The 23,130-nt window shown below is 38.8% G+C and overlaps 1 protein-coding gene across 1 annotated transcript in view; it reads right to left on the bottom strand.

Moving 5' to 3' along the window:
• Nucleotides 1-23,130, bottom strand: part of LOC126183490 (dedicator of cytokinesis protein 7) — a 266,895-nt gene that overhangs the window by 141,111 nt on the left and 102,654 nt on the right. Inside the window, exons 14-15 of the mRNA XM_049925523.1 lie at nt 16,547-16,735; nt 8,711-8,811 (exon numbers count right to left, since the gene is read on the bottom strand). Of these exons, the coding sequence (XP_049781480.1) occupies nt 8,711-8,811; nt 16,547-16,735 (290 nt within the window). The remainder of the gene's footprint in view (nt 1-8,710; nt 8,812-16,546; nt 16,736-23,130) is intronic.

The following is a 23,130-nucleotide window of genomic DNA, read 5'->3' as shown; positions in this document are numbered from 1 at the left end:
GAGAACGGTCTATTGACACACAGTCAACACAGATTTAGAAAACATCGTTCTTCTGAAACACAACTAGCTCTTTACTCACATGAAGTGTTGAACGGTATTGACAAGGGATTTAAAATTTCATCCATACTTCTAGATTTTCAAAAGGGTTTTTGATACTGTACCACACAAGTGGCTTGTAGTGAAATTGAGTGCTTATGGAATATCGTCTCAGTTATGTGACTGGATTCCTGGTTTCACGTCTGAGAGTTCACAGTTCATAGTAATTGATGGAAAGTCATTGAGTAAAACAGAAGTGATTTCTGGGACTCCCATAGGTAGTGTTATAGACCCTCTGCTGTTCCTTATCTATATAATGTTTTAGAAGACAATCTGAGCAGCTGTCTTAGGTTGTTTGCAGATGATGCTGGTGTTTATTGCCTAGTAAACTCATCAGAAGATCAAAACAAGTTGAAAAATGATTTAGAAAAAATATCTGAATGGTGTGAAAATTGGCAATTGACCCTAAATAATGAAAAGTGGGAGGTCACCCACATGAGTGCTAGAAGGATTCCATCAAACTTCACTTACACGGTATATCAGTCAAATCTAAAGGCTGTAAATTCAACAGAAATACCTAAGAACTACAATTACGAACAATTTAAATAGGAAATAACACATATAAAATGTTGTGCGCAAGGCAAATCAAAGACTGCATTTTACTGGCAGAACACTTATAAAATGTAACAGATCTACTAAAGAGACTGCCTACACTACTCTTTCTGTCCTCTTTTGGAGTACTGCTGCACGGTCTGAGATCCTTACCAGATAGGATTAATGGATTACATCACGAAAGTTCAAGGAAGAGCAGCACATTTTGTATTATCGCAAAATTTGAGAGAGTGTATCACAGACATGATACATGATACATGATTTTGGATGGACACAATTAAAACAAAGGCATTTCTCATTGGGGTGGAATCTTCTCATGAAATTTCAATCACCAACTTTCTCTTCCGAAAGCGAAAATATTTTGTTGAAGTCTGCCTACATGGGGAGAAATGATGATCACAATAAAATAACAGAAATCAGAGCTCACACAGAAAGATATCGGTGTTCATTTTTTCTGCACACTATTCAAGAGTGGAATAATAGAGAATTATTGTGAAGGTGGTTCAATTAATCCTCTGCCAGGCACTTAAGTGTGATTTGTAGAGTATCCAGGTAGATGTAGATGCAGATCTCAAAGGATGCAGGTCAAACACAGGACAATGATGATCTAGGAACCATAGGTATTATAGTAGTAAATTATGATAGCAAAGTTTAAAAAAACCAGAGCTCAGGCACTAATAGAAAGCATTGAAGCACCAGTTATTATATGTACTGAAAGCTGACTAAATCTGGAGATAAGTTCAGCCAAAATTTTTACAAAGGACCTAACAGTGTTCAGAAAGGATGCATTAAATAAAGTTGGCAGTGGCATGTCTGTTGCTGTTAGAAGTAGTCCATTGTGTAGTGAAATTGAAGTAGATTGTTCCTCTGAGTTTAGAGGTTGTACCTGACAACCGTAATAAATGATACACGATTCCTTTCATTGACTTCCCAACTCAGGTGATACAGTTGCTAAGAAGTTCAGTGGATACTTGTCCCATTTCAAAATTTCAAATAAGTACCCCACTCATACAATTATAGATGGTGGTGACTCCAGTCTACCCTCAATGTGCTGGTGAAAATGTGTGTTCAAAGTCAGTGTTAGGCATAGATCATCATCTGAAATTGTACTAAATGCTTTCTCTGAAAATTATTTTGAATAATCAGTTCAGGAGGCCATCCAAAGTGTAAAAGGCAACAAATAATCCTGAGCAAATAGGGAGCATTTGAAGGATACAGGTATCAGTAACCACAAGGTCATTGTAGCAAGACTGAAAACTGTGACACTGAAACCCATGAAAAATATATGCAAAATATATCTATTTAAAAAAGCAGATAAAAATTTGCTTGACACCTTTCTAAGAGACAGCCTCCATTCCTTCCCAACTAACTATGAATATGTAGAGCAGATCTGGCTTAAATTCAATGAAGAGTATCAAGAGCAATGGAGAGATTTATACGAAATAAATTAATAAGATATGGAACTGACCACCCATGGTACACAACAGGTTAGAACACTGTTACCGAAGCAACAAAAAAGGCATGCCAATTTTAAAAGAATGCAAAATCCCAATATTGGCTAAGTTTTACAGAAGTTTGAAATTTTTTACAAACTTCAATGTGAGACATTTTAATAGTGTGCACAATAAAACTCTTTCCTGAAATCTTGTAGATAATACAAAAAGATTCTTGTTGTATGTGAAGTACATCAGCAGCAAAAAACAGTGTGGTGGTGGTGATATTGTTATCGATGACTATGGCACTAAAGCAGAGTTACTAAATACTGTTTTCCAAAATTCCTTCCTTCAGGAAGATAAAGTAAATATTCTAGAATTCAAATTAAGAACTGCTGCCAACGTGAGTAACTTAGAAGTAGATATCCTTGGTACAACAAAGCAGTTTAAATCAGTTAATAAAGGCAAGTCCTCTGGCCCAGATTGTATACTAATTAGATTCCTTTCAGAGTATGCCAATATAATAGTTTCATACTTAACAATCATATACAACTGCTCACTCAATGAAAGATCCATGCCTAAGGACTGGAAAGTTACAAATGTCACACCAATACTCAAGAAAGGAAGTAGGAGTAATCTGATGAATAAAAGTGAAGTCACATGGCATGAATGGCTGGGAGACCCCGATCGGCAGGTTGAGCTGCCTAATTGGAAAGGTTTTCCCTATCCTTCATGCCTGCAGGTACCTTTCCTTTGCCAAGTATGAGAGCTGTGTGCGTAAGTGTATCTGGTAAGCATAAGTGACTGCAATGGGAGTATGTGTAGTCTATAATCATGTTTGTGTTGGAGAAGAACAGAGAAGGGAGAGGGTGAAACCTGGTGTCAGCACATAGCTTACTCCTCTCAAAGAGCACCAAGGAGGCAGCTGAGCTTACATCCCCATCTGAAGGATGGATGATTACCAACAGTGTCACATGCCCTCACTTTATGAGACACTGTGGGGAGGTTTGGAGTTGAATCCAGGACATCTGGCACAGAAACTGGTCATCAGAGACTCCAAACCACTACCCCTGCTGTTTCCTCTACTACAAAGGAAAGGCCAAAATGTCAACAGCACACAGCTTACCTGGACAGTCACCCATCCAAGTACTCGCAATGCCCGACAGTGCTTGTCTTTGGTGATCTGATGGGAACCAGTGTGCCCACCTCAGCATGGCCGTTGATGTCCAATGAATTAGAAACCCATATCATTGACATCAATTTGCAGTAGGATTTTGGAACATATACTGTGTTTGAACATTATGAATTATCTCAAGGAAAACAATCTGTTGACATACAGTCAGCATGGATTTAGAAAGTATCATCTAGTGCAACACAACTAGCTCTTTATTATCACAAAGTAAGGTGTGCTATCGAATGGGATCTCAAAACTGATTCCATATTTCTAGATTTCCAAAGGACTTGTGATACTATTTTTCACATGTGTCTTTAAGCAAATTTTGTGCCTATGGAGTATCCTCTTAGTCATGCAATGGGACTCATAATTTACTGTCAGAAAGGTCAAAGTTTGTAGTAATTGGCAGAACGTCATGAACTGAAACAAACATGACATCTGGCACTCCCCAAGGAAGTGTTTTAAGTCTTCTGCTGTTCCTAATCTATAAAAACCATTTAGAAGATAATCAGAGCAGCCCTCTTAGATTGTTTGGAGATGATGCTGTCATTTATTGTTTAATAAAATCATCAGATGATCAAAACCAATTGCAAAATGGTTTAGATGAGATATCTGTAGGATGTGAAAAGTGGCAATTGACCATAAGTAATGAAAAGTCAGAGTTCATCCACAAGTCCTAAATGAATCCATTCAATTTCAGTTACACAATAAATTACGCTATTCTCAAGGCTGTCCATTCAACTAAATACCTAGAAATTACAATTACGAACAATTTAAATTGGAATGATTACATAGATAATGTTGTGAAGGAACGTGAACCAAAGACTGTGCTTTATTGGCAGAAGATGCAATAGGTCTACTACAGAGAATGCCTACACCATGTTTGTCCATCCTCTGCTGAGTACTGCTAGGGCATCAAAAAATTTAAGAGGAGGCCAACTCATTTTGTATTATCACAAAATAGAGGACAGAGTGTCATGGATGAGATGGGGTGCCAATCATTAAAACAAAGCTGTTTTTCATTATGGTAAGACATTTTCATGAAATTTCAATCTCCAATGTTCTCCTCTGAATGGAAAAATATTTTGTTGACACCACCCACGTAGAAGCAATCACTGTAATAAAAAAAGAGAAATCAGAGCTCGCTCGGAAAGATTTAAGTGTTCATCTTTCTGCATGTTGTTAGAGCCTGAAAGAGTAGAGAAAGTGTGTGAAAGAGCTCTGATAAACCCTCTGCAGGCATTTAAGCATAAACAGCAGAGTAGTCATGTAGATGAAGATGCAGAAGCACAGACAAAACAGCAAAAATGTGGGACACTGTACTAACATTTGAAAGTTACAGAGAAAAATTAATTTTAGGTTGAAACTTTGAGTTGGACTGTGACATATAAAGGCAAAATAGAACGGGTGGTGAACTGCCCATAAAAAGTAATGATCTGAGTGTCATTGCAGTCTGAAGCATGGTTTTAGCTTGTTACAAATGTTGAGAAACATATCGTCTGTCATGCAGCTATGAGTAGGAAGACAGTTAAAATGATTATGAATAAGGTTTTTAAAGGTGATATGAAACTAAGAGCATATAAAAGATAAAAGGTATGAGATGAGACAAAGAAAAAACCCAACAGAATGAAAAACCTCCCACAAGCCCCAAGAACCAGCTTACTAAGCACCCCCCCCCCCTCCCAAAATCACCAAATATCATCCTGGACTGGAGCAGGACTTCGACTAGATATTATTGTGCCAGCTAATGAGGAACCTACTACTCAACTTCCTTCCCAACCTTCCTAAACTGATATTTCACTGCCCATTCAACCTATACAGTATCCTAGTCCATCTCTATGTCACTCCTGCTCCCATCCCCTTACCACATAGGTTTTATCCCTGTGGAAGACCCAGGTGCAAGATCTGCCCAATTCTCCCACTCAGCACATCCTAGTCCAGTATTGCCACCTGTAAAAGTCATACACCAACTTTGCCATCGTTTCTGCATAGTATTTTATGTGGGCATGAATATGAACCAACTGTTGACTCAAATGAATGGCCACTGACAAATAATGTACAAGATCAGGGTAGGCCACCCATTGGCACAACATGCTCTATTTCAATGGGTTTTCCACACCTTAATCTACACTACCCAACACCACATCCTCTACCCTACAATTCCCCTTTCCTTTGTTCTGTCACATCATCCCAATCCACTCCAACATGTCACCATCATCATGTGCTACATGAAATCACCGGTTCAGGCATTTGTGTTTTGCATTCCTATCCTGTGTACCTGCTGCCTCTCCCATTGTGTGTGTGTGTGTGTGTGTGTGTGTGTGTGTGTGTGTGTGTAACTGCACACACGCACACACACACACACACACACACACACACACACACACACACACACAAGTCCAAAAAAAGGATTTATCTGAAAACTAGCAAAGTTTTCATTCCTCTTCATATACCTGTCAACAGTTCAACTATTTCACTATTCAATGAACTGTTTCACTCCTTTCACTTCTAAACTACAGTGAAACCCCACTTTTACACTTTTCAAGGGACTTAAAAAAATGGAGTAAAATGTGGGAAATAATGTTTTAAAGTTATGTACAGGATACCCCCTTGCATTTTTGACCTTATGTATGATATATGTAGATAACAGGCATCAAACAACTTGTCAGAGGCTTGTTTATTGTCTAATAAAGGTTTAATATCTAATAAAAACCACTAATGTAACTGGAACTGATAATTGTCTGGGAAGTAGGAATGTTCGACCCAGTTTCATACATCATAATCTACGTTTTTGAAAGCTTGTAGTTGCCATTCATTATTTAAATAATGAAATACTGCACTAGTTATGTATTTTTTTCATGCGTAACACGACGCATTTTGAGAATTTTTTCTCATTGTCAAGTGCAACTATGTACATAAGTATAATGTGTGGTGTTTGAATATGTGTTATTCTGCATCTCTTGCATTGTAGTTATGTTATTTGAGTTTATCAGGTTCTGTGCCTCCTCAGTTATGTGGAAAACCACACACACACAAATTATCACTCACATTGTTCGTTTATGTAACATCACAAAAAATACATACGTAAATATTGCACTTGACAACAAGAATAAATTCTCAAAACATGTTTTGCTCAGCATGAGAAAAGTACATAACCAGCACTGTGTTTAAACTAAAAAATCTGAGCAACGCAAAGTGAATGACAATGTCAACTAGTGCTCCAAGTGGCCAAAACATGCTAAATATGGTTCGACAAAGGTTTCACGATGATCACAACAATCATGAAACTGTATTTGCACTGTACAGACAGTTTGAAAATGGTTGTGAGTGGTCATGATATCTTTGTTCGAACAAACCTAGTTATTCTTTATCAGCCACCCTGCCAAGTATAGATTGGCAATGGCGGGAGATACAGCATGAATTGTTCCAACTTTTACACATTTACTGGTTCAAATCCACTGAGTAGAGTGCCATGGTGTCAAGAAACTTAACCACATAATATTTGTAAACACTACTGGACGGCCAGCGTCATTTTTTTCTCCGCATACATTTTTTCATAATGTGTAAATCATGGGAAAATTATAAATATGTTGACACAAAATCAGATGCAATTTAACATTGTGGACATAGGAAATTTGATGCAAATGATAAAAAAAAAAAATGGCGTAAATGGTGGGAAAACATTAATTCCAGGAGTGTAAAAGTGGGGTTATACAGAATATAAATACGTCAGAAGCTTCCATTACATATTTCAGGGAAAAAATATCACTACTAAGGCAATTTTGAAGCTAGACCTACAAAAATTGGTATTTGGTTTCTCGGTCAGAAATAAAGAAATACATGTTTCAGTATTTTCGGAAACTCAACCACTAAGGGGGTAAAACAGCAGACGAAAGTTGTTTGAAAATAAATAATTACTAAAGATCTACTAAAGTATTTTTAAGGCTACACCTATGACAAGTAGAATTTGGCTTCTCGGTTAGAAACAAAAAAAAATTACGTTTCAGTGTTTCTGGAAACTGAAGCCCTAAGGGAGTGCAACAGGATATGAATATTTTTAAGCAAATTTTTGTTATATTAAAAAAGTTTTAAAGCTAAATTTATGAAAATTGGTATTTCACTTCCTGGTTCAATATAAAGAAATATTTTTTAGGGGATGAAAATTGCTATGGAAATATCTCCACAAGAACACAAAAAGAATGATTAACCAAAACTATGGTGTCCAGCTACCAGAATCACTGTTTGATCAGAAGTAAATTTGGAAAAGACCATGTTTATATGGCCTTAATTAATGTGAAAAGCTTAGAAGTTGTTGCAATTTGTGAACAACATAAAAATTCGATTAAATAAAAACAAAACAAAAAAAATTCTGCAGGCCATACAGTCTATACAAGTGAATCAGCAGACACTAAGCTAGTTTAATAATAATAATAGAACAATAATTGCAAATCAATTGTTTCACAAGCCATATACCTTTTTTTAATTAGTACATATATGTGATATGAATGGAACAGGAAGAAACCCTAATAACTGGTACAATGTGATACACCCTCTGCCATGCACCTCACGGTGGTTTGCAGAGTATAGATACAGATGTAGATGTATGTAGATGCCAGCACACCTCATACATAGCAAGATTTGACAGAGGGTGCTTAATTCGACAAAGGTTGATCATGCAACCAAGAGCTATGCACATACCAATCTTGGTATAAACACAGTGAACTGCATTAGCAATCTTCAGCTGTAAATGTCACTTGAAGATGGCTGCTAGGTTGTCAGCCACTCCACTGAAGTAAAATGTCAATATCGTCTGGCTCCAATCCCAAAATCTCTTGGCACATCTAACTTATCTTTGAAGTTTCCCCGCAAGTTATGACAAGTGATCTTACTTTCTATTTCACACAGTCTTTGTCAATATGTAGCATCAACTCTCTGCACACTATCTTGGTTTTTATTCCTATTCTTGTACTATTTGCTTCATATATTCCACAAACAGTCTTCAGTCTGGTATAACGATAACGATTTGACAGTCTGCTGCCTTGTCCACTCCATAACCCCTATCTCTTTCTTTCTGGAAAAACTTAATACAGCAAGTGAAAACATAACACCTAACAGCTCTACACAGCAGATGGCACACAACAGTACATAGATGTATGCTACTGCCGTGCAGCGGTGACATGTGGTAGCTGCTGGCTTGAAACATTGTTTCTTTTGATCTGTACTGCCACGGCTATGGATAACTGTTCCCGTATTTTGAAACATGTTTTCAAACAGTAGCTGTAAACATGTTTTGAAAACATCTCTCAAGTTCAGTGTGTACACAGCTGCAGAAGTGATGTGTTTCCACCACACAGTCATACTTTCAACAAATATTTGCATTTTGAAGTATAGTTACTGAATACAAACAAAACAGATTAAGACAAACAATTAAATAACTCTCCTTTCTAGCAATTACCTTGATTTTAGTTCACTCTCTAAATTTTCACCATATCGCACAGGAATATTTCTTTCTTCTATAGCACTACACAGATTCAAGAACCTGTCTAGGTATTTATCCTGTAACAAAACCAATACACTTCTTAAATAAAAACTGTTAACTTCATGAAATTCATTGTCATCTTACATTTTAAAGAAGGCAATATTCAGATATACATAATCAGTAATGTAGTCACTAACTGTAGAATGTCAGGCATTATCCTCCTAAAATAATACTAATATCATTTCAGTGTTTTCACTAAAACATTTTCTCTGTGTATTATTATTCTATATTATACAAAAGAAACATTTTAGTTCTTATACACTTTCTTCTAACGAGTTCTGCACAACATTCAGAAATAAACATACTGATAATGTACTTAAAATGTTGCAGTAACTCAAGGAAATTGTTATAACCGCTTGTTGCACAGGTATGCATTTCTTCCACCACAGAGAAATAATTTCTACTTCTTTCAAAAACAGAGCTATTCACATGCCAAATACTTAGTGCAGGTTTCTGACATATAGTTACATATTTTTGAACAAATAATTATACATGGAAAAAACATCAATGATTTAGGTGATGAATTTGTATAATGCAATGTAATAGCTTAATGAAGAGTGATTATCGTTTATTTTCATAAAATACAGGTAACTTTGTTACATAAATGAAAATTGACTAGCTGCACTTCATTAATAAATAATTTCTTATGTTTTGTTGGTAAAATAATGTAGGCAGTTCAACAAAAAGCACGATAGTATATTAAAGAAACAAATTTTCAATACTTCAATGATTAATACTTTTGAAATCGAAGAAATTATGAATGAACTACAAAATAAAAGCTCACTTGGTTGTTGGTTGGTTAGTTGGTGGGGTTAAGGGACTAAGAAGCGAAGTCACCAATCTCTTGTTCACAGGTAGCCCATCTGGAATTATCAGCTAGAAATGTGATCGAACTGTGATAGTATGTAAGACTGACAAAATCAAGAAACTAAAAGCAATATTCATGCCAGAGATATGAAACAATTGCAGGAAAGATAAATGTGGGTTGGGCTGATCTGCAGACCAAAAAGCAGACAAGCTTTCCCTATGACTCAAATGTGGCTAGAGGCACCTACTCCACGCCCGATCCCTTCTGCAAGCCGATGTTGCAGTTAGAGAGTAACAGAAGAAGTAATTCCCTCTACCTGGGTGGAGAGGACACCCATGGTTGTAAAAGTGAAAGGGCTAAATACATAACAAACACCAGTAGTGCCAACAACAGTAAAATAGGGTGAGGGAAGAAATCAAGTCGTTAAGTGGGTAGATGCAACCTAATGTTCCCCAGGGCTCAGCATGCTGTGGGAGGTGTCTCTCCCATAACTGTTCCACCATCAGTCCAATACAGTCATCAATGGGAATAGAACCTTCTCTCTCTGAGAAAGCGTACGGACTTGTTTAACTGTTCTTTCAACACTGACTAGTATCACAGATAACAAAACCTTAAGGTCTTGCCTTCACTGAAATGTTATATGTGGGGCAGTCCTTAAAAAAGTGAAGAGAGTGCAGTAGAAAAAAGGGGCTTACTACATTTAAGAGCAATTAAAAACACAGTAAAAAGAAGTATGACCAGGGCAACTGACAAAGGAGGCAAGGTTGAGGGCAACCCGGACCTAATGTGCAAGTGAGGCATCCCAACCATGTTGGCCCAGCCTTGAATGCTGTTTAAAACATCAGAGATGAGAATAATATCACTTCCTTGGAGGACACAAAAAACCAGTCTAACTGCCCAAATGTCATCCACCAACATTACAGGCAAAAATCAGTAGTACTATGCTTGGCGTGGAGTGTCAGGAGGAGTGTGCATTCCCCCAGGATGAGAGAGACTGCCTGTTAAAGGCCCTCTACACTCAACATTTATTGTGCAATAATACTGTGTCAATATACTGTACAATAGTGCAAGGCCAAGAATGGCACAATATTACTGCCCAGTATTTATGTCCGAGACATGTCAGTTAGAACTCTGTCTTCATAGCGAATACATTGGCACTCGAAGACAGGGAACTCTTAGGTATTGCGATTTAATTGCTTGCTTTGCGAAACAAAAGCAGAAATTATGTAGAATGGACGAAATAAGTCAGAAAAGCTTCCAGTAAACATTTCAATAGACTGGGGGTCACTCACTGCAGCACAGATTCGTAAACTACAACAACTAATTACAGATTAAACAAGTGAAATGTATAATTTATTGTGTATATGTGCTGTTTTCTATGTACAGAATTTGTCTACTGCAACAACTGTTGCAAATTAAATGCAACAATTATTTACTAAACAATGACTGAAGGCTTAAATAATCTTAGTCCTTGATGTGACAATCTTGGGGGGGGGGGGGGGGTAATGTATGTTCAAACAAAATGTATGCTCGCTGCACTACACACCTGATCTTATTTGCCAATTATGAAAACTGCTACAAGTAAAATAAACTCGGCGAAAAAAACACTTCATGCTCCCAGCAACCAATGTTGGTCATGACTGGAATGGACTGTAAAAGTACATACCGTTCTATCCTTGGTTTTAGAGCCGTCAGAGTAAATGATGGTAGACCACTGATACTCATGAACAACTAAAAGCTGAAAGGAAGAGATGCCGAAAGGTCATGGTGATGACTAACTTTAGGTCCTCGGAATAGATCACTGACATCCGTCTGAACCTATGTACAGATCCCTCCAGATGCTCTCTCGGGGCTGGTACTCTTCTAACAGACATAGTAACCTCAAAGAGTTGGAGAATGGTCATCCGTGTAATGCATTTCTTAGAGAGCCACACAGATCACAGAATAAGACATTAGTTGTTGCATTTCTGGCATATGACAGGATACCCAATACAGTCGCACTAAATTATCACGAATCATGTTATGGATATCCTTTTCTATGCAACTAATTTAGAGGATCAGATTATCTGCTGTGTGGTTGGAACTGAAGAGGAGTGGGTAGTCCTTGGACTTGCAGAGAATGGCTCCTTCAGTCACTGACTGGTGATGGGTAGGTGGTCTGTAGATTTCCAGGCAGATGGTTTCCTAAAAGGAGCACTGTCACATGTAGATGCCAGAGGAGGATACTGCTGCTCTGGACAGGTGTAGGGAATTGAAGTCCCCGAAGAGGGTGCTGCAGGAACCACAACAGAGCAGGGCCTATCTGCCATAAGGAATAATTTACTTGAGTGACTACCAGTGATCGACACTGAGGAAATGGAGGGAGTAATTAATCTAGGTAATGCCAATGATCTGGCCACAGTAGTGACAAAATTCAAATACCATTGGCACAGAATATAAACAACTGCACTTTTTCCTGGCTTCATACTATGAGAGATGATCAGAGCTTAAGTTCCTGGATGTTACATTCCTCAACTAAAGTAGAACACTTTGGAGAATGGTGAGGAGTTCATCTCTGCAACTGATACAGAATGGTGGTTGCTCACATGGCGGGTTTTCATGAAGCAGCCTACCACAGTCTATACAGACTAGGTTGTACATAAAACAGGAAGAAGTGTCCAAAGCATTGGCATTTCAAGCACCCTATCAGGGGTGGGAAATATAGCTGCACATGTTGATGATGACAGTGGTGGTGGTGGTAGTAGTAGTAATAGTAGTAATAATAATAATAATAATAATAATAATAATAGGTGTTCAGAACATATGTTTTCTGATATAGGGAGTTGTGGGGAAAAGATTTTATGGAGAATGCACCAGCTAAGAATACTGGGAAACGAAGAAGATCTGGCTGGAAACGAGGATGTACATGGGTAATGAGTGCATACAGGGACAATGGTAGTCACCAGTGTTGCTTCAGGAGGTATGTCATTAACTGTCTTCTGAAGCTAGATATGTTATTCAGTTCTTCAATATAAGAATTGGGTTCCTGCCACTTAAAAGGGCCTCGAGAAAGTGGCTGCACAATTGAGTGGGACAGAAAGTATTTTGCTCTGACAGGAATGGGTGTTTCTGCCAAGAGCGCTAAGGTTGAGCAGAAATATGAGGGACGGTGTATACTGACAAGACATAGGAGAAGACACAGGCTATGGAAATCTCTGCACCTGTCTACACACAGACAGGATAGCTGTGCATATGATGATGAAATATGATCAAAGAGTCATACATCACAGATATATTGAATACAGGCATTCATAAGCAGTGCCAGGCACCATGAGCTTTCCTGAGAAAGACCCTGCAGGATAACATTGTTGTAATCAATGATTGGGAGTATAAGTGTTTATACAAGTTTCTTATTCAGATCAAGAGTGCAGAGCTTCTTATATTTTTGTAGGGCATGGAATGATGCTGAAGTTTTCTTGCAACCTGCAGTTACGTACTCAGTCCAATTTAGATATTAATCTATTATTACTCTTGGACTCTTTGCTGAGGGAGAGAACCTAATATATGTCCCATTTAAAGTTAAAGATAATTGGGATACCTGATTTTCAAGCTAATGGACTTAGAATTACCAGCCGGTATTACTTTGGTTTTGGATGGTTGAGCTTTAACCTTATGTTCTGTACCCATTTTGATAGTGCACACAGGTCAGTACTGAGATTTTTGATGGATATCTTCAGATTTATTGGTATTGCACTTGGATAAAACTGCAGGTCATAGCATACATATGGTATTTGCAGTAGGACGAAACTGATGACACATCACTGACATACAATGAAAAGAGGATAGGAAATAATACCAAACCCTAGGGGGACACCTGATACTACATCCACCATTGTTACTTCATGGTGTCAGATATGACGCATTGCTGATGAGATGTGAGGTATATGCAAAATCACTATTGCAAGTAACACACTTTAGATAGAAATTTTCATGGCTACAGTCATTTACTCCCATTTAGTAATCAAAGAGTCTCTATTTCATTTGCGGTTCAGATGTGGTTATAGGTAATGTGAAGCACCGGTTCAGTTCTACAGCTGTGTCCCAGTTTGGGGGATGTCATTTGATGTCGATGATATTATTTAATATAATACTCATGAGATTCCCTCAAATAATAAGTCAGGTCTTATACTAAATATTTAAAATATCCATAATGCAGAGTAATTTTACGGACTTCAAAGAGTGGCAAGCAATTGATGGAATCTTATTTAACCAATAGAATGCACAAAGTTGAGCTAAAAGAAAGTGAGGTATATGGTTATGAGTGGATATGTAAGGCTCAATTGTCTAAGTGTTTGAGTGCACATATAGGTGAAAATTTAAAGTAGGATAAACACAGTACAGAGATTTTTGAACAAGGTTCAATAACTTTAGCACTTCATTCTGCAGTAAGTCTTGGAGGTGAACAATGTCTTATGCTATAAAATCCAGGCACAACCCAACATTCAGAAATAAAAATCTTCAGTCTAGTAAACTGAACAATATTAATAATAACAAACTCATTTATCATCATTTTTTAAATGTATGTTTAAAGAGGCCAGTTTTTTAATGCAGCTTCACAATACATCTTATCTGATATAAAATTTTGTTATAAATGATTTGCCACTATCCAAAAGCAATAATAATACTTACTATACAATAACGGATGGAAAATGACCTTCATTACTCTTCCCAATAGTTTACTTTGATAAGTAAAAGTTTTTGAATTTACTGCATAATGGTGTAAAATGTCTGACAAACAAAATAACTTCAAACACAAAATGAAAACGTTTCTTCTTGACAGTTACCCACCCTCCATAGAATACTGATTAAATTTTTAGATTATATATGCACTACCTGACAAAAAAAAGTCAAGCACTCAAAAGGAATGGTCAGATGTCTGTGTACATGTTAACATCATTGAAGGGTATGTAAATGATTAAGCACTGCAATTCTGTGTAACATGTAAAACAGCCATCAGAGTGCATTTGTGATGTTTATGTTTAGTGTTATTAGCAGTCAAGTTGCGTGAACAATGTCATACATGTGAGACAGTGTTATCAGCACCTGACATAGTTTCACAGGAAACTCATTGTGGGTCTCCATTTGACCAGCTGGTCAAACTGTGCAATATACAGAGTTGTGGGACATTCAGATGTAAAAGCGTCCCGTGTTGGACTGTATGGCAATGTGGAGACAGACATATTTGTCACCAAGGTTCCAGCTGACGGTGTCTGAGCACTACAGTGGAGGATCGCCATCTGAAAAAAAGTAATGGGCTCCATGCAGCACCCCGCATCATCCTGCAAAATCAGTCGGAGACTAGCAGCAGCTAGACTATTGAATTAATTCCATGTGCAGGCTGCTGTTAACTTGGAATGAGTTAATGTATCGCAGAAGCACAGCAGTGTTATTCCTGGCATTAGGGTGTGGGAAGGCACTGGTTATGACTAGGTCAAAGATGATAGTGACTGGGTGAACTTAGATGGCACAATGGTATGTCATGGAGATCCTGTGTCCTCATGTGTTACCTCTCACGTGACACTGCCATGGTGCCATTTTTTAACATGGCAATGATCGTCCACACACGGCGAGTGTGTCTAAGAATTGTCTGTGGGATGTTGAGGTACTCCCATGACCAGCAAGAGTCTCAGATCTGTCCCCAAAATGTGTGAGGAACCAGCTCAAATGTCGACTCCATCTCAGTTCCTGTATCCAGGATATCAAGGACCAGTTCAGTTACAGAAGATGAGGGCCAGAAGAGGATACAATGTCTGTGTGACATTCTCCACAACTGGTGCATTCATCGAGGCCTAGGGTGAGCAACATCATAAGTGGGCTCATACTGCCAAGTTCTTTGTAAATTTGACTCAAGTTTGTTATCACTGAAATAGCATCACGTACCCTCTCAACCCGTGAGGTTTCCTTCCATTTCCTCCTCCACCTCTGGGTGATTCACTTTTTTTTTGACAGACAGAAAATTACACACACACACACACACACACACACACACACTCACTCACTCACTCACTACTGCAGTAGAATCATTTCCACTGCATTTTTCTACGTAACACAAGTGATGTACACACCACCACCACCTAACTAACATATTTAGCAGTATCTTTCGTAAACATTTAACTTGGTCATTCTTCGCTTTTCTTACATGAATCATCACGACGAAGAATGTTATTTACACAATCTTTCAAAAATTTGCTCAATAATGTATAACATATACCAAAAAACTGATCTGAATATTACAGTTTTGTAGGTTTACGGAAATTATTGGGAACCATTTGTGTATATGAACAGGACACAACCCAAAGTTAGTGAAATATAAGCAAAATAAATCTTGTAATAGTTTTTTAGTAAGATCAAAATGCCAACAGAAATTTACATCAGTGAAGATTACAAAATTATCTCTGCCTCACTTCCACCATAAATAAATATGTGAAGAGCCCTCTCTGCCAGGTCAGTCATTCCGCTTGAACATAGTACGTGTAGATCAATAGGACCAGCGAATGAAGGGGGGGAAAAATCGCTGAATTACGTAAGTATGTTAGGCTGTGTGCACTACCATTGGTGTGGAAAGCAACAAAATAAATTCTGTGATACTTACTCACTAAATAAATTACTAGACCAAGCTACAATGAGAACTATGCATGCAAGGGAACAAATGCTCTCAAACATTCATTGCCACATGATTATTTGCTCATTATGTATCTCATGTTCATCTCATTATTTGCTTATATGTACAACAAACTCCATGATCTCTTAACTATCAGACAAATACTATGAAGTATAGCTTTGGATGTACTCATTTACTTAATATGTAGCTACCTAAAAGTTAATTAATTTGTTTGTAATGAAAATTCACATCAAAGATAATGAAATCTATCATTAATATCAAATGCAGTATAACTGTGTGTTACCTGAGTATGAACCGAAGTAACAGCTTCTAAAACAACACTAAAGATGCCCTTATGGTTATCAACCCATTTAGTACCAGGTAGAAGCACGTCAGGTGGAATGTAGGAATATCTAGGTGGTGGATGTTCCACCATTACTGGAAGACAAAAATCCCCAACTTGGAGCCGGCCATCTGGGGACAATGGAAGCCACTAGAAGGGAACAAAACAGCTAAATAATTAGTGTTCTCCAAACAACACACCTAAAAGAAAATCACATGGCATTTAAAATACTTAATGTCGCATCTACATAGATCAGATACTGATGTATTTTGGCTCAAATATAAACTGAGATGAATAAATATACTCACTGACCATAGAGTTCACACACTGAGCGGTATATAACATGCATAAATGGATTAAAGAAATTCCTGCTGTCCACATCTACTACTAGTGAAGCTACTACCAAGGAAATGGGTATCCATCAATTCAATGCTGCCACTAAAAAATGAATGTTCATCTTTAACCATTCCATTGTTAACAAGAGTTGTTTTTGCATCTCCTACAATGGGATGGACTGATATAAATGGCATAAATGAAAGTCATGAGACATTAGTATGATGCTGATATGGTAATACTAAATACACCTGTGCCAGACTGCAGTCCAACTGGTGTCAGTGCTTTTGTTGAGTGGAGTGGACGAGGGGAGAAAAAAGGAGGGCAGTGGATGGGAGGGCTGAGTAAGAGTGGCTGATGACTGAGAAGAAGAGGCAGCAGGTGCAGTGGATAGGAATGTGGCACTAATAAGCATTTTCTGGTCACAGGCATGAGAGTTGTGAACAGCACACTGTGGAAGGGAGAGGATTAGGAGGGAGAGATTGGGCAGAGACAGAGAGAGAGAGAGAGAGAGAGAGAGAGAGAGAGAGAGAGAGAGAGTGTGTGCAGAGACGAGGGTGTGAGTGAAGGATGAGTGAAGTTACAATCATGTGACAAGGATGAAGGTGGATGTCGGGCACAGGCTAGCTGAGATAAAGGCCAGGAAGATTACAAAGGCCAGGAAGATTACAGGTCTGAAGGATGTTATGCAAGGACAACTCTCATCTATGTAACCTACACAAGCTGGTGCTGAGTGAAGGATCTAGTGGCATGGGCTGTGGAGCATCCATCGAAGTCGAGCATGTTGCGCTCAGCCTGCCACTGGATGCTCAACTCTGCTCTTGACCACAGTTTGTCAGTGGCCATTCATTTGGGTGGACAGATGGTTGGTAATTACGCCCATGTAGAACACTGTGCAGAAATTACAGTGGAACTGGTATAAGATATGATGGTTTCACAGATGGTTCTCCCTCTGATATGATATGCCTGTGACAGGAATGGAGTAGGATACACTGGACAAGTCTTGCACCTGGGTCTTCCATAGGGATTTGACCATTGTGGCATAAGGTGTAGACTGGGTAGGCAGTGGAATACCACTTTGGGAGGAATGGGCATGATTATTGGTAGAATGTCCTTCATTTCCAGGCACAACAATAAGTAGTGGAATCCCTGGTCAAGCATATGATTAACTTGGTCCAGTTTGAGATGATAATGGATGATGAGGAACAGGGGGGTGGGGGTGGAGAGGGGGGGGGGGGCAGAACACTCTTTGTAACTGATTCCTGGGATGGTCAGAGGATTAGGGGGGCACATGTGGATCTGGCACAGGAAATCTATTTACTAACTGAGTTTGGGAGTAATGCTTGTCTGTGAAGGGCTTAGTGCAACCTTCTGAGTACTGGGCAAGGTGGTGTTTGTCACTGCAGATTTGCCATCAATCAGAAGCCAGTCTATACAGAAGAAACTTTTTAGTGTGAGAAGGATAGCAGCTATCAAAATGCAGATACTGTTGATGGACATAGGTATGTATGAATGCACCTGAGAGGTGGAGATCAATATCCATGAAGGTGGCACACTGGACTGACGATGACCAGCTGAGATGGGTGGGTGAGAACATATTGAGGTTGTGGAGAAATGAGGTCCAGATCATAAAGATACCATCAATAAATCTGAACCAGATATGGGCTTTGGGATTTTGGGTGGCTGGAAGGAGGAGGGGTTCCCTAATGGCTGACAAACAGGTGGGCATAGAAGGGTGCCATACAGGTTCCCATGTGGATTTGTTTGTCTTTCTTCCACTGAAATAGGAAGAATTATGTGTATGGATGTGATTAGAGGTATAAGGAATGAGGTGCTGGAACTGAAGTTGGGATGACATTGGGAGAGAGAATGCTCAATTGTGGCAAGACCACAGGCATGGGGGTGGTTGGTGTGAACACAGGTGGCATCAGTAGTGATGAATAAGGGGTAAGGGGTAAGGGGTGTGGATGGTTGATAATTGATGAAGGAAGTGGTTCACGTCTTTGATATGGGAAGACAGTCTGCAGGCAATTGGCTGGAGGTGCTGGTTACAAGTTTTGTTAAACCTAGTGCAAGTCTGGGCAATGTGGTAGAGGATGTTGGCTCACTTTGCTAAGACTTTACAAAGGAAGACACTGTGGTAATAGTGGTTGGGGTGGGCAACAGCACAGACTTGGATCCTAATTATTCAATTGCAGGTGAACTGGTAAAGATCGTTTCAGCAATGAGACATACTGGTGTTGGCTTGTATCAGTTCTCAGGTGCCATGACCAGCCTCATTTAAACTCTTCTGTTAGGAAAATTAATTTAGAGGTGGAATGGCTTCTTGGATCATGGGGTCTCATATCGCTGTGGTTCCTACTGACCCTATCAACAAAACAGAACTATATGAGATATAGTGAAGACAGAGACAGGTGGGGCCAAAAAGGAAGAGGGACAGATAGCTCTAAAAATAAATGAGACATTGCTAACAAGTGCATGTAGTGTTGCAAACCTCTTAAACAAGTACTTCATTTCTGTTAGTGACAGCTTGGGGTTATGAGTAAACATTGCAATGGTGTATCTGAGACCAGTTTTCACAAATAACTTCAGTAAAATGTAAATGACACTCACGTCTCCCAAAGAAGTAGCATCCATCTTAAAATCCTTAAAATCTAAGTATTCTAGTGGTTATGATAATATATCAACTAAGTTAATCAAAGAGTGCTCATACAAGTTGAGTTCTATCTTAAGATATTTGTGTAATCAATCTCTTATCAGTAGAACACTTTCAGACTGGCTACAATAGGCTGAAGTTAAGCCTCTTTAGAAGGAGGGGGATAAAGAGATACCACCAAACTATCAACCAGTTTCACTTTCACTGGCTTTTTCACAAATATTTGAAAAGGTTGTGTTCAAGCCTCTCCCTAAGCATCTGACTGCATATAATATATCGTCCAAGTCACAGTTTGGGTTTCTTAAGGGTTCTGATATGGAGAAAGCTATTCACATACACAGCGAAAATGTACTTAATTCATTAGATAACAAATTAGAGGCTACTGACATTTTCTGCAACATGTAAAAAGCCTTTGACTGTGTGAATAACAGCATTCTCTTAAGTAAATTAGAATATTATGATGTCACCTGCAGTGCTACAAAATGGTTTGAGTCTTATCTAACTAACAGGAAACAAAGGGTGTCATTGCAAAATACCTGTGCAGTAAGCAGTCAGTCTTCATTTGATTGGGAATTAATTACATGTGGTGTTCCCCATGGTTCCATCTTGGGTCTGTTGCTTTTTCTTGTGTGCATTAATGACCTCTTGTCTGTTACATTGCCAGATGCTAAGTTTGTTTTGTTTGCAGATTATACAAACATTGCAATAAGTAGCAAGTCAAATACAGATTTAGAAATGGCTGCTAATCAAATTTTCACTGATACTAATAAATGGTTTAATGCTAATTCACTGTCATTAAACTTTGAAAAGACCCAGTGCATGCAGCTCAGAACCTAAGAGGTTTCCTTTGAGAATGTGTATAACATATGAAGACATGAAGATGAAAATGGGTGACAGGTTAAATTTCTGGCATTACAACTTGATACTAAATTCAATTGGGAAGGGCATACCACAGAGCTTGTTAAAGTGTGTAATAAGATTCATTTGTGTTGTAAATTCAAGAACATCAAGTCGAAACCCGTTCAAGGAACTTTGTATTCTAACCACTGCTTCTCAGCATATTTATACATTAATGAAATTTGTTATAAGTGATATATCTCTATTTCCAAGCAATAGCTCAATACATAGTATCAATACTAGGCATAAGAGCAATCTACATAAAGACCTAAAATCACTTAGCTTGGTCCGGGAACACACATTTTCAATAAACTGCCAGAAACCATTAAAAAAAAAACTTGGTTTCAGATAAAGTACAGTTTAATCAGGGTTTGAAAGACTTTTTGATAGGCAACTCCTTCTACTCTATAGATGAATATCTTAACAGGGAACATTAGACCAGCTTCTGTAAAAATGTCTGTTAGATTTCAGTTGTGACAGCACCTGGTCACAACAGACAAGATTAGGTATTTTGTGTGTGATGAATTTATTAAAACTGCATAATTATTTTTCGTTTTGACAGAGTATTAATTCTGTGAATATTAGCAGTTCCAGTTTACTGTAATGTATTCACCTATTTTGACAGTCTCCTGACAAATGATCAGGTTAGTATCATATTCAGATGGTTTATGTTTTTTGTTATACTTTCTGACCTGCTCCACACCCATGAGAATCATCTCATTTTTGGGTCTATGGAACGAAAACTGAATCTAATCTAATCTAATGTATATAGGGAGAGAGAGTGCTCAATAGCAATGAGGTCATGGGCATGGGCGTGGCTGGTATAAAGGCAGGTGGTATCAACAGCAATGAGTAAGGGGTGTGGATGGCTGAGAACCACTGAAGGAAGTGGGTCATGTCTTTGAGATGAGAAGGTAGTCTGCAGGCCACTGGTTGGAGGTGCTGCTCAAAACGAGCCTAGATTCTTTCCACGGGAACACAGTGAACAGCTTCAATGTGGCATCCAGGATTGTTTGGTTCATGGGTTTTGGTAAGCATGTAGAAGGTGTGTGTGTGTGGGGGGGGGGGGGAGGGGGGGGATAGATGGTGTGAGGAGGGAGGTTAATTCAGTGGAGAGATTCTGGGATGGGACTAATGATGTGAGAATAGGTTGAAGGTTACAATGGACTTTTGCAATGTGACAGTGATCTCATCTCAGAAGTTCAACATAACCTTCCATCCTGTGTGCATGCTGTCTCTGCCAACACCCATCAACCATCCTTACTCAAATCACCTTCCCACTGTCCTCCACCTTCCTCCATTCATCAACACAACCCCCTGACCCCAGTCAAGTCACAATGCTGATACAATGTAGTAATCCTGGACAATGTAGTCTTAAAGGCGCATGTGTGTGTATTTGCACTGCAGATGGATTCACCAAGACGCTAGTGATTTCTCAGCCTTCTTTATGTGCCTATTGGTGACTCAGAAACTAAACTTTTGTGACATTTGTCACCTTTACCCCTTAAATATTAGTATGACACAGGGAAGTCCCAGGTGGAATACAATTAATGGAAGGAGTAAATGTAATATCTCTGTATAGGTCAGGTGATGAGCAGATGACAGGCACATAAACAAGATTGAAAATGTTGCTGAGCTTTCTGACACTGTCTTCCTTCAGAGCTTCACACACGCGCGCACACACACACACACACACACACACACACACACACACACACACACACCTGTCTCATTGTTGCAGCCCAACTAGGACAAGGAGGTTGATTGGGTGGAGTGGATGAGAGGAGAAGGAAGGCACGAGGAAAATGGGGCAGAGGAAAGGGAGGCTGATGGCTTAAATGGGGATGCAGTAAGGGAACAGGCTAGGAGTGTGCAACCGGTGAACCTGTCCTGGCTCAGGCCCAGGAAATTTCATGTGTCACACACTGAAGTGGTGGGGGATAGATCAGAGGGAGAAGGAGACTGTGGAGATAAAAGTGTGAATGTAAATTAATAGAGTGAAATGGGACACTCGAGGACAGGGATAGAGGTGGATGTGGGATGGAAGCCAGCAGAGATTAAAGCCATGAGGGCTGCATAATGGAAAGGTGTGTTTCAAGAATCACATTCATCTATGTAGTTCAGAGAAACTGATATTGGGGAAAGGGGAGGGGAGGGGACGGGAAGGGGGGAGGGAGAGGGGGAAGTGTCTAGATCCACGAGTTATGAAGCAGTCACAGTAATTGAAGTCCCACATGTTGTGCTCAGCAGCATGTTCTGTCACTAGGTGATCAACTGCACTCCTGGCCACAGTTCAGTGGTGGCAATTCATTTGGATTGACAGTTGGTTGTTAGCCATTCCTGTGGTTGACAACTACTTAGCAACTAAATTATGAACTGAAAGTTTAACTTTCTGATTCCAACATCAAGTGATGTTAGGTAATGCATTTAACAAATGTATAAGGATACTAGGAACAACACGATATTTGATACCTGACTATAAGATTGCTCTTGAAAACATAAAATAGAACAACACAGTTTGCAAAAAATAAACAAACAAATAAATGTTTAAATAACTAATCATGTACAACATGATTATTTGCAGTTCAAACTTACAATACAACAGGTCTCAGAGGCTTATACACTAACTAGTTAAGTGTGTGTGTGTGTGTTTTTTTAA

Source organism: Schistocerca cancellata, chromosome 4, assembly GCF_023864275.1.
Source record: "Schistocerca cancellata isolate TAMUIC-IGC-003103 chromosome 4, iqSchCanc2.1, whole genome shotgun sequence".
NCBI classification, from domain to species: domain Eukaryota; kingdom Metazoa; phylum Arthropoda; class Insecta; order Orthoptera; family Acrididae; genus Schistocerca; species Schistocerca cancellata.
Note: the sequence above shows the minus strand (reverse complement) of the source record. Positions and strands in the feature narration are given on the sequence as shown.